This window comes from Prunus avium, chromosome 1 (assembly GCF_965620075.1).
Source record: "Prunus avium chromosome 1, drPruAviu1.hap1.1, whole genome shotgun sequence".
NCBI classification, from domain to species: Eukaryota; Viridiplantae; Streptophyta; class Magnoliopsida; order Rosales; family Rosaceae; genus Prunus; species Prunus avium.
Window position 1 is genome coordinate 8,972,166 of NC_142284.1, and position 12,745 is coordinate 8,984,910.

At 37.7% G+C, this 12,745-nt stretch overlaps 1 protein-coding gene across 3 annotated transcripts; it reads right to left on the reverse strand.

Moving 5' to 3' along the window:
- Positions 1-3,526: 3,526 nt before the first annotated feature.
- On the reverse strand, positions 3,527-7,279 carry LOC110764077 (pto-interacting protein 1). 3 transcript variants are annotated; one of them, XM_088247051.1, is made up of 8 exons: positions 6,993-7,279; positions 6,318-6,421; positions 5,797-6,047; positions 5,584-5,710; positions 4,686-4,959; positions 4,394-4,526; positions 4,150-4,236; positions 3,527-3,857 (listed from the first exon to the last, which is right to left on the reverse strand). In XM_088247051.1, exons 2-8 carry the CDS (start codon positions 6,397-6,399, stop codon positions 3,741-3,743), a joined length of 1,071 nt encoding a protein of 356 aa, XP_088103177.1. In that variant the 5' UTR covers positions 6,400-6,421; positions 6,993-7,279; the 3' UTR covers positions 3,527-3,740. The 3 variants fall into 3 exon arrangements, with proteins under 3 accessions (XP_088103177.1, XP_088103178.1, XP_021822707.2); XM_088247052.1 differs by having other exon boundaries at positions 6,318-6,432; XM_021967015.2 differs by having other exon boundaries at positions 6,318-6,410; positions 6,993-7,278.
- Between the last annotated feature and the right edge of the window lie 5,466 nt (positions 7,280-12,745).

Below are 12,745 nucleotides of genomic sequence, written 5' to 3' on the forward strand. Positions count from 1 at the left end.
GTCTCGTATTTTTTGGGAAATTTGTGTCTTTCACTTTTATGGCATGTTTACTAATCCGGAATTGAATTAGGGGGAATTGAATTGAGGATGAATTGTGTTGGCGCTAAAACTGGGCATGTAGTAAGTAGGCCAACTTAAAGATCCCGAATGATGGGCTACGTCCACGGAGAAGTATGTTTTCATTATGATAATGTGTATACATTGTACATAGGGTTAGACCCAAAGGGAAGAGGAAGAATACCGAAGGTTGAAGGCAGATGCTGAAGGCCGAAGGCTGAGGATCTGGCTGATGGCCGATGATCCGTGGGCTTGTAAATGGGCTCATGGGTAAACCCATGGGGCCCCAGTAGCCTGCTCCAACTCTCTCCCTCCTTTCTTGAAGGGGAGAGGTCTCCTTTTATAAAGAAGGGAGAGTCCTCTCCTCTTGTGTTTTGTCGATGTGGGACTTCCTTCCCTTTGGCTTGGGAGTGTTTGGGAGTGCTTGGCCAGATATTGTACAAACAGGAGTCCCCCAAGTTCCCGATTAAGGAGGTACTTCTTGATTGGGGACTTGTAGTCATCAGTGCACTAGCCAAGTAATGCTTCAGCTCATTCTTTGCTTTCAATTGTATGCAGCATCAGTGTGGAGTTGTTGAGTCAGTTCTTCATTGGTGTCGTTTGGCATGTAAACTAGGCGCCGTAAGGGAGAAGATTCTTCATGAGGTGCCGTTCGGCAGGTAGCTTTGGCGCCGTAAGGGAGAAGTATCTCCTGGGGGGTGCCGTTCGGCAAGGTGGGGTAGAAGCTGATACCGGAAGCTTGGGAGCTGCCGTAAAGGAAAAATGTCTCCAGGGATGCCGTTCGGCATGTGGGCTTGGCGCCGTAAAGAAGAAGTATCTCCTAGGGGGTGCCGTTCGGCAAGGTGGGGCAGAAGCTGCCGGAAGCTTGGAAGCTTGGAAGCTGCTGCCGGAAGCTTGGAAGCTGCCGTAAGCTTGGGAGCTGCCGCTGGAAGCTTGGAAGCTTGGAAGCTGATGCCGGAAGCTTGGAAGTTGCCGCTGGAAGTTTGGAAGCTTGGAAGCTGATGCCGGAAGCTTGGAAGCTGCCAGAAGCTTGGGAGCTGCCGGAAGCTTTGGCAAAGAGTAGATAATTTTGGAGTGCCGAATGATGATTGGGGATGTACAAGGCATCGAGTGCGCAGAATCATTTGAGAATACCGAAGGCAGACGCCGAATCATTGGGGAGATGTGAAGACATCGTACGCGCCGAATGATGCAAGGGTGCCGAAGGCAGATGCCGAATCATTGGGGGATGTGAAGACATCGCACACCGAATGATGCAAGGGTGCCGAAGGCAGATGCCGAATCATTGGGGGATGTGAAGACATCGCGCGTTGAATGATGCAAGGGTGCCGAAGGCAGATGCCGAATCATTGGGGGATGTGAAGACATCACGCGCCGAATGATGCAAGGGTGCTGAAGGGGCACTTGTTGTAGGCTGCCGAGAGCACTCGAAAAGGAGAACGGCATAGCGTTTTGTGTCGTTTCTCACAGACGGCGCCAATCTGTTGGCGCTAAAACTAGGCATGTAGTAAGTAGGCCAACTTAAAGATGAGGTGGATGTTGAAGGTGAGGACCCTCAGTATGTAAGAGCATTCGGTAAATAAATGGACATGCATACAGAAGACAAATGTACGTGGTTCACCCGAATGATGGGCTACGTCCACGGAGAAGTATGTTTTCATTATGATAATGTGTGTATACATTGTACATAGGGTTAGACCCAAGGGGAAGAGGAAGAATACCAAAGGTTGAAGGCAGATGCTGAAGGCCGAAGGCTGAGGATCTGGCTGATGGCCGATGATCCGTGGGCTTGTAAATGGGCTCATGGGTAAACCCATGGGGCCCCAGTAGCCTGCTCCAACTCTCTCCCCCCTTTCTTGAAGGGGAGAGGTCTCCTTTTATAAAGAAGGGAGAGTCCCCTCCTCTTGTGTTTTGTCGATGTGGGACTCCCTTCCCTTTGGCTTGGGAGTGCTTGGCCAGATATTGTACAAACAAATTGAATTGAGGAGGAGTTGGATTAAGGAGAATTAGATTCCGGATTCCTAATGAAGTTGTTTACTAAACCATATGGATTGAGGGGAGTTAGATTCCGAATTCCTATTGAAGTTGTTTACTAAACCACAAGGAATTGAGGTATAAGTGGTACTAATTACTAAAATGTCCTCATTTTTTGGTTAAAGTAGATGGCGTATTTGGAATTTTGAAAATTGTGTGAGGATATAATGGGTAAAAAAGATGAATTCCTAATGGGTGAATTCTCCAGGAATTAGAATACCACCTCCCATTCAGTAATTGAATTCCTCCAAAATCAGGAATTAAATTCCTAATTTTGTGTGGGCCCCGCTTACTTTTTCAATTCCTTATGTGAAGTAAACGCAGGAATTCTCTATAGGCGGAATTCAATTCCTGATGAGAATTCCAATTCCTGATTAGTAAACATGCCATTAAACTCAACTCTCCTTGTTCTTCACGTCTTCATCAATTTGGTAACCGTCAAAGACCAACCATTAATTTACAGAATCTTCTAATGTTTTATTGGGTTAAGCAATTAAACAACTTTTCTTACTGTTACTGTAGCGTTTTATCTTTTAAATTCAACTATTTTCTTACACTCTTGAACATATCATTTCTCATTGTTTTTTTCATTTTTTATACAAGCGATATTGGAAAATTGTGTTTTTTCTCATACACATTGTCAATGTGTTATGATGGTTCGAACCTGAAACCAGTAATCTGCAAGTCAATATCCTTTTTCATTGAGCTAGACCCCTTTGACCATTTTTTTATATTGAACTCCTTTGACCGTTAGTACAAAGTAATAAGGAAGAATTGGAAAATTCAATCCCTTCAGTGATTTTGAAAGTCTTGCATCTATAAGGATTCAAACTTAGAACGTCCCATCATTCATACATATGTGGATTGGGAGATTAGTTTGTATGGAGCACTCTAATATTTTTTCTTGCTGTTTTATGTTTCAAAGAGGAGGAAATCAAATTTAGAATGAACACAAATATCAAGTTCTATGGTATTTGATTCTTGGTCTTTCAATTGCCAACGGGTCCAGTTGAAAAGGGCCTTGACTTGTAGATAAAAGTTCTCAAGTTCGAACCCCCACAGCATCATAAGTGTGTGTGTAAAAAATCTCATCCCCTGTAGTTTAGACTATCGCTTGTATTCAAAAAATAATAATAATAATAAAGTTGGTAAGTTCGTAGAAAGCCCACATGAAAGGCATATATTGACTGACTCATTGTGACCTATCTGTTTTTATGTTTAATACAAGCAATCAAAAATGAGAAAGGAGGGTAAGAAAAACCATTCATATTGACGTTGACCTGGAAATGGGGTTGCTTTTTTCTTTTCCTAGTCTTCTGCTCAAGTCCAAATATGACAATTCAAAGTTCAGCCACCTGCTCACAAAAGATTAAATTTTTCTAATGTTGGAAACTTCTTGTTTTCCAGGAGACTAATTAGACCCGAGAAAAGGAGGTTAATGTAGAATGGTCAAATAACCCAAGCTCCAATAAGCAACTTTTAAACCGGTAGCAGAATCAATGTGAATTATATAGGATCAGTAAGATTTTGATGACTCAAGGGAACCAGAGGATGTTACATGATCTACACAACTATGTTTACCAAATGAATCTTCAACAATATTGTCTGCAAGAGAGATTGACAGGTCGCGAATCCAGGCGTTTTTTGTTTCAATGGTGAGGGCCGGACCGAGCATTCAATAGCGGCTGTAGAGCCTTGACGACAATGCTCATATTTGGCCGAAAATCAGCTTCATATTGGACGCACAAGGCGGCAACAGCAGCCAGCTGTTTCAAGCACAAACAATGGTGATCAGTGGATGTGAAGTACATCATCAATGACAAATAGCCATCAGATTAAAGATCCCTCATTCCTAAGAGAGTGACCTACCCACCATTTCAATTAGTCGATAACTGGCCAGAACAAAGTATGTTGTGTTCTTGTCACTCCAATTTACAACTTAAACATAACAAAACTATATGTTTGCACATATATTGAGGAAAAATACCAAAAGCAAGTATTTCTTGGAATTAAGTAATCAACTCATGGTAAATAATTACTCAATCCGTTTCCCATTACCTTTGCAACTGCCTTGGAAGGGTATTCTCCATTGAGTCTAGCATCCACACACTGCTTCACCTTATCTTCACTGAGTTTCGGTGTTGCCTAATAGAATAAATTCCCAAAAAAAAAAACAAAACCAAAACAGCTGAAATGAAAGATGCAAATCTATAACAAATAAAATTCCCCTTCCCAAATGAATAAAATAAGGATGCGAGTTGTATGAGTTACTAGTAAACAAGAACTAGGGTGAAATTAGTACCCATGTCACAAGGCTCTGCTGTCCACGTGGCAATGTGTGATCAACAGGTTTGCGCCCAGTCAAGAGTTCAAGCAGAACTACACCAAAGCTGTAAACATCACTTTTTGAACTCAGCTGTCCGGTCATTGCATATCTGCCATTCAGAATCATATATAAGAATTAGGCCCAGTGGCTGTGCGTTTTAAGGTGTCTACGTCACGATGGCAATTAAAAAGGAGACGACATATGCCAAATCAAAATTTTGAGCATGCATCATAATGTGATTTATAGAGTACATCAAGCAATAACTTACTCTGGAGCATGATAACCAAAAGTCCCAAGAACACGAGTGGAATGAAGACGTGCAGCCATATCAGGGGCTTGATTTGACAGATCAAAGTCAGCAATCTTTGCAACATCATCATCAAAAAGCAGTATATTGCAGGACTTAATATCACGATGGATTATATGAGGCTGAGCCTTTTCATGTAAATATTCAAGTCCTCTTGCTGCTCCAACAGCAATTTTAACCCTTTGCAACCATGACAGAACTGGACCTGGCTGTGCTCCCTTAACACCTTTCTGTCCTATAACCACATATCAAGGAAAAAATATATATTAGCAAGGAGATAAAGGCTATCTTACTAATATCAAAAGGGACATAACCGTCGAGAGCAGGTACCACAGCGGTGGCCTCCCCCTTTCCCCCTGCTTGACACCCAGGTTCGAAACCCCAAGGGGTTTCTTTCCTCCCAATGTAACCAAAAATCTTTCCTCCCAATGTAACCAAAAATCTTTCCTCCCAATGTAACCAAAAAAAAAAAAGGTACATAACCCAAAAAGTTGCAGTTGAAGAGCTATTTTCTAATGTTTGGAGGCTAACCCACTCCTAGAGCAGAAGATATGAAACAGTTAGGAAGATAAGATGTTAAGTATTTGTACTAAAATTCAATCCTCGTGTAACCAAAAGAATTTAATCCTCTTATGAAATAGCTTAAAACACTAGGCATACATGATATGGACCTTCTAAATATAAGTTATTAAGCCAATAGAAATTTGTGAACATATAAAATCTCAGCATGCTCAAACAAGAATAAAATATTTATATGGTCCTTCAGAATTTATAATTTACGGAGGGTATAAATAACATCAAATGATAGGCAACAGTGGTGAAGAAATAAGAAGTTAGAAAAGCATAGAAATGTACTTACCATGGAGAATATCATGAAGTGACCCATTAGGAGCATACTCATAGGCAAGGAGACGGAGAGGGCCATCAATACAATAACCAACAAGCTCAACAACATTTTCATGTTTTAGTCTTGAAACCATGGAGACCTGTAAAGTTATGATCCAAACATATTTGAGCACAAAATTGCATACCATGTCAAATACCAAATAAAAAACATTCCTGTAGACCTAACCTGTGATAAAAATTCTTGGTCAGGTTGTTTACTGGAATCTAACTTTTTAATAGCTGCAGCTGGCCCACTTTTCAGAACACCATGATATACTCTTCCATATGAACCCTCACCAATTAAGGACTTTGTGCCAAAATTATCTGTCAAATCTTTTAATTCATCGACTGGAATGGCAGGGACAGCAATGGGTAGTATATTTACAGTCTGAGTATCCTTTGGTGCAGTTTCTCTGTGATAGTAACCTCCACTACTGCCTACAATTAAAATGTCTAGCTTTAGATCAATCAAATAAACACCATAAAAGATGGATATCCAAAAGAAAATGCATACAAGTTGCTCTAGCTAATATCAAGTGAAAAGTCATGGAATTCTGTTATATCAAAATGCACTCATAAAAAGACATGTTTCTCAAGCAAATTGAATGTGAAAAAGTGCCCTCACAACCCCAGAGTTCCCCTCCCCCTCCCCTCCCCCCCCCCCCCCCCCCCTCAAAAAAGAAAAAAGCCTCGGATATACAGATTTACCTGCTGAGTTATTTGCTACAAACGGTCCATTCTCGGAAACTTTGCGGATATCATCTTGTACACAACAACTGAAGCAGCTCATGATCTCTTCTCCTGAAGGAACACTTCAAAATCACTGTAAGCAATTTTGCAAAGATAAACAGTGCATGATAAATTTTTCTGAAAAAAATCAATGCTTTGTGGATTATTATTTAGTTTGGCATAATTTGAGACAAGGCCAATCAATCCTACGCAAAACAGAGAACTTAGGTCCAAATCCCCTTGTAAAGCACTGAACTTTCCCCACTTTCTTCCTACTCTACATGTCAAACAACGACAAGATAGTACCCGAAAAAGAACAAAACGGAAATCTGCATCAAAAGTCAAATCATTCATCAATCATTTCACTTAACAGATTAACTTAAAATTTCAAAATTCTCAGTTAACATTCTTCTTAAAACTCTTGTGTCGTGGATAGATTCAGCTTTACAACATAACACAAAACTCAAAATCTTAATTTCTTCAGTGTTCCCTCTTGTTCAACAACAAACATAGACACTAAATCAAAAGCAAAAGAAGGCCCAATTAGAAAAAGTGCATCTTAAAGAAAAAAAAAACTGTAAAACAGCAAAATTGAGGGGTTTTATGCAAAACAAACAGATACAGAGGAGAAGTTAGAGAGAAGAAAGGCCTCACCTTTGGTATGATGAGAAGGTTCTGGCAATTGGGTTTTCAGTTTTCAGAGAAGTTTTGAATTGCTCCAAGTGATGAAACTGAAGCAGGCTATGGTGCGCAGAGGAAGGCGTACGTCAGCACATAGCAAAGGCATGCAAATAGGAAGCAACGCTGTCTCTCTTTTCTTTTCTTTGACTTATGTTAGAGGAAACGAAGACAGCAGGAAATTTGTGTCTTTCACTTTTAAACTCAACTCTCCTTGTTCTTCACGATCTTCATCAATTTGGTAACCGTCATCAAAGACCAACCATTAATTTACAGAATCTTCTAATGTTTTATTTTTAATTCTATGGGTTAAGCAATTAAACAACTTTTCTTACTGTTACTGTAGCGTTTTATCTTTTAAATTCAACTACTTTTCTTACTGTTACTTTTCTTACACTCTTGAAAATATCATTTCTCATTGTTTTTTTCATTTTTCATACAAGCGATATTGGAAAATGGTGTTTTTTCTCATACACATTGTCAATGTATTATGAGAGTTTGGACTTGAAACCAGTAATTTACAAGTCAAGATCCTTTTTCATTGAGCTAGACCCCTTTGGCCGCTTTTTTATATCGAACCTCTTTGACCGTTAGTACAAAGTAATAAGGAAGAATTGGAAAATTCAATCCCTTTGGTGAAGTTGAAAGTCTTGCATCTATAAGGTTTCAAACTTAGAACGTCCCATCATTCATACATATGTGGATTGGGAGTCAGTTTGTATGGAGCACTCTAATATTTTTTCTTGCTGTTTTATGTTTCAAAGAGGAGGAAATCAAATTTAGAACGTCTTCCAATATTATGAACAAGAAATACAACTAAACCAATTGCGAGCTAGTCAGTTTAATACTCGGAGACTAAACATTTTTACTGTGAATAAGATGCAAAAGACACCACCAACAAAGAGAACACAAGCTTTGCTGGAAGTGGCTGGGTTATGGTATAATAATATTACTATTATTATTTTATCTATGTGTGTATTATTATTAAATTATGGAAAAGCAAAGCAAAAAGAAGCAATTATTCCTTTGCTAAACCTAAATTCTTCAACTCATGTCTGTCTGAGTCTGACTCTCTCTCTTAATATATGCACATGTCATACCTCTTTGTAAGGAACAATTAGGCTGTCTTTGCACTTCATATTACTATATTTTCAATGAAATTGTGAGCTGCTCTTCTTATTGCTTTTTTTTTAAAAAAGAAAAGAAAAGAAAAATAAATAAATAAAGCTCTTTTTTATTTTTTATTTCTCAAATACTGAAATATCACAGATGCTTGGGTTTTGTATAAGCTTATATGGACTTTTTTTTGGTCTTGGAATGTTTTTGATACATCATGTGAAAAGATAGAGACTTGTTGACAGGTTGTTGAGATCTTTTTTTCTTTTTGATGAAAAAAAGTGTAGGAGGAGATTGGTTACTCTCACCACCAGCATCATGACAGACCCGTATTTTTGAGCCAAAATGACTGACGCGTGACACCCAACTACCAGCTGCCATCGATGTAGATTTATGTTAAAAATTACATATCATATACTAATGAATATTGATGACAGTGGGACTCGAACACTGATGAGGCTACACACAGTACAGAGACCTTACCGACATATTGTTTAGCTTTGAATGCACCTAAAGCAAGCAAAGCCTGAAGTCAATAACTTTCACAACAAGAAAGATAAAAGAAGCCACTCAAGTGCTGATGACACCGAATCTCTACTTTTTATGGATGGAAGAAGATAATGAAATATATATTTTCTATGTATTTGTAAATGTTATCATGCATTAGTTTTATTTTGTTTTGTTTTGTTTTGTTTTTTTTCTTCTTTAGGCTAACTTGAATGTCGAAAATATATCTTCCAGTATTACAATACTTACATGAAACAAATGTGTATGTACATTCGTTTTATCTTTCTCATTATGTAACAAGTCACATGATCAGAAAAATAGATTTTAAAAAAAGGTGTTATACGATTACTCTAAGCTTTGTTTGAATCCTCGTCCGTTGTCCGTTGATTAAAAAAAACCTTAAAAAATATTTAAAGATGAAAAATTATTGAATCCATCAAACTGAGGGTGATCTCAATGGAATGGGTATCTCCTGTCGTTGTCTCTCATCTCTTTCACACTTTTCATTTTTTTCTCTTAGTACAACTCCAACATTCTCTTTCTGAACACTATATATTCTTCATCAAATAAGAATTTTGGATATTATGAGATAAATTGCGTGACATGAAAATTTTCAGTTTCATGTTTGTAACAGATCGATTGATTCATTAGGCAAGTTTTCATTCTCATTAAGGAAAATTTTTTTTTTGAAAAACTCATGTTTTCATAGATAAATGACACCAAACAAACCCCCTATCCAGCCAGCCCATCAAGCACCCGACTGTTCATGGGCCCGGTTACCCGTCAGCCCCACAATAGGGCAAATCTAGGCCGCGTTCTCCGTTGGGTCCAAAGTTAGGGTCTTAATTTTTTCTTTCGTTAGTGTTCTGTTTTTTTTTAAAATACAAAAACAAAAACAACTTCATAATCCCAAAATATTTTCGCATAGAGAGATTGCAAGAATCTCAAAATCGAGTTGTTCTTCTATGCAATGATTGCAAGAACGCTCCCATTCTCACATGAGTGTGTTTTATAGTGGGTTTAGGGTTGGGTTAGGTCTGTATAAAACTGGCTATAAGAAGGCCGTTGGTATATTGTAAAATTCTATAGTGAGGGCCTTATTTAAGGCTCTTTGATGAGGTCATATCTTTTAATCGTGGGATCAAATTAGTTAGTTTGATCCAACAGTTAAGAAATAGGGCCTTAAATGAGTCACTCACTATAAAATCACTATGTTATAATAATCAGTGCTCATGGGCCTTGGCCTCCCACAAAACATAGTTCGATACAAAAATACTATAGCCCAATGCTTCAAAAAAAAAAAAAAAAATCTTTAGCCCAAAAGTTGTAGTTTACACCAACATACATATATAAAAGGTCGTATGGCAAGCATGGGGGATAAATGAAATTCTTAAAAATAAAAAATAAAAAGATTCACCCTAAAGCCCCTTTTTTGTTTGACGAGAATAGACTTATGAGTATAATTTGGTATAGGGATAATTGCTCTTAACCACTTAAGCTACAAATTCTTGACAATTTACCATCTGGTTGGATAAATTGAAGTGCTATAATTATTTCATAATTTCTTTTTTTTTTTATACCTAGCATGTAAAGCATGTAAAGATGGACACATAAAACCTACAGGATCTTTTAAAAAATAATAAAAAAGAGAGGTTGGAATACTTGAAAGTGCTTTTTTCGAAAAAAGAAAAGAAAAAGGAAACATAAATGATAAGAGTTAGAGGCGTTACGTCGTTATCCGTAACGGCCGGTCAACGTGGAAGCAAGAGGGAGGTGCTAAAGGTTCTGATGTGCGCCTGTGACTTGCAATTTCCAAATCGACAAAAACTTTTTGCTCCTTGAAAAAAATATCCGACATCCCGGGGGTCCAGCCATTCAATTTTCATAGCCACAATTCAATCATGATTTAATGGACTTCACCAAATCAATCAAAAGCCTGAATTAATATATGATTATGAAATTAATTCTTGGTTTTTTTTCCCCCAACAATAATATTGTAAGATTTTAAAAGCTAAATCTCTGACGAGATCAATGACGTTTTGGAGCAAACAAATATGTCCACTTTTTTGGTGCATGAATGAATCTTTTTCCTACAAAACGACATATGTATAAAATGCATATTGGAAAAACAATCCATAGTTAGATAAAAGTCGAGTCTAATATTAATGCGTGAGTGATTGTTAATCGTTGATATACGTCTTTCATAAATATTTTGTAAACACCATCTGACTAACGAGGAGGGCTAAAGCCGAACACAAACACAAACACTAAACGGTTGTTGATAAATGCATGAAGGATTTGTCCGAAACAAGTCAACTAAAGCAATATTGACCAAGTACGTACCCATGCTGCTGCATTACTCATGTTGACCATAACCCTACCCATGTGCAGAAACAGTGATCACTTCTCTTTTAATGTAATCAAAATATAAACCCTAGAATTTTTCATTTTTAATGAAGAAGAGAGGCCTTGGTCTTTTGGAGCCTCACACTCACAACAACAAAAGAGCATGAAATTAATATTTAAATTTGAGTAAAAAGAAAGAGATCTCTCAATTGGATGCATGACACTAAAAAAAATTGGCCCACATTCCGGAAGAGGCTCCATCCTCCAAAACATGCACATGAGCTGCCAACCATCTGGTCTCCAGGGGACCGCATCATATGCACAGTTATTTTGGATTCTCCTTGAGATATATAGAGGCTTAGGATGAGCGTGTGAACCCATGAGACCATATTTGGATGTGTTGCTTTCTCTCTCCAAATACCCTAACACCAACCACGTCGCGCATAACGTGAGTGATTGTGAGCCGTACGTTGATGTATCGTAGAATTTACGTAGACTGATGACTCACAGTTAGTTAATTATGCGCACATGAATAAAGGACATCAGCATAATTTTAGCATATATAGTAGTAATTCTTAATTCTTATCTATCTCGTTCCAAATACCAAATGCAATGTTGACACATTCTTGTAGCAAAAGCCTTCTCCTTATCTAATAGTTGTCTTATCTCACTTTTAACGGCCTCTTTTGCTTCAATTGATTCTCTTAGAGAGGCAGGAAAGTTGGACATTCGGAGGAATAGTTAATGTATTTCATGACCTTTGTCTGGTAGAAAATAGCAGTAGATTAAATCATCATAAAAATATATATATATATATATGTTTCACAAAGCACTATGCTTTTATTTTTGTGCAATTAGGTTGAGACTAACTCAATTTGCTTTACATACACGCAAACGATTCACAATTATTGATGTACGTAACCTCTACTGTAAGTTCGCATGTGTGAATGATTGACAATCACTCAGTTCGTATGTGTTTATGACTGATAATCACTTATATACGTGTGTGTGTTCGTGAGCGATATGGAAAGCAACCCTCTAGGCAAGAATAGACATGAAAACTCTAGGTTTCTTTGGAGTTAACTAAGGCCAGAACTTGAGGTGTCTATATAACAACACAATTAAGCTCTCGTACTGGTACTTTGGATAGGTTCCTATCTCACATGGGTGTCCCCAGCGCAAAAGAAGAGTAGTACCTACATAGTAAATTAACATGGTCCACAACACCGTGGGTTTCCTTCCAAATTCCAACCCTTGTTCATCATGAGGATAGAATTTAATTCCTTCAAAAACTGGGGTGAATTTAGCAAAATAATAATAATAATAATAATAATAACTATGAAGAAGAAAGTAAACAACCCCACTAAGCTACAATATGGTCTTATCAGACCTTACTTTGTCCTATGCTAAAAAGTTAATGAAATTAATAATTTCTTGAAGATTGCTAAAGTAAAGGTTTTCGTGTGAACAACTAACGCTAGTCAAATCTTTGTTCATGGAACGATTAGAAGTTTTAATCACAACATTACACTTAAAAACATTGATAGTAACCGTTAATCATGATTAGCTAATGCAATATTGTAATTACGTTGGTTTTTTTTTTTTTTGGAATTACTTTTTGAAGGGTATTATAAAAAATAACCTGATCGACCTGTTTAGGATTTCTTAAGTCCCATTTGTTACAAAAGAAAAATCCCTAGCCACTGTCTCCTTTGGAGCTCGACGGCCACCCTTTCAACTTCATTCCCTTTTTTCTCCTC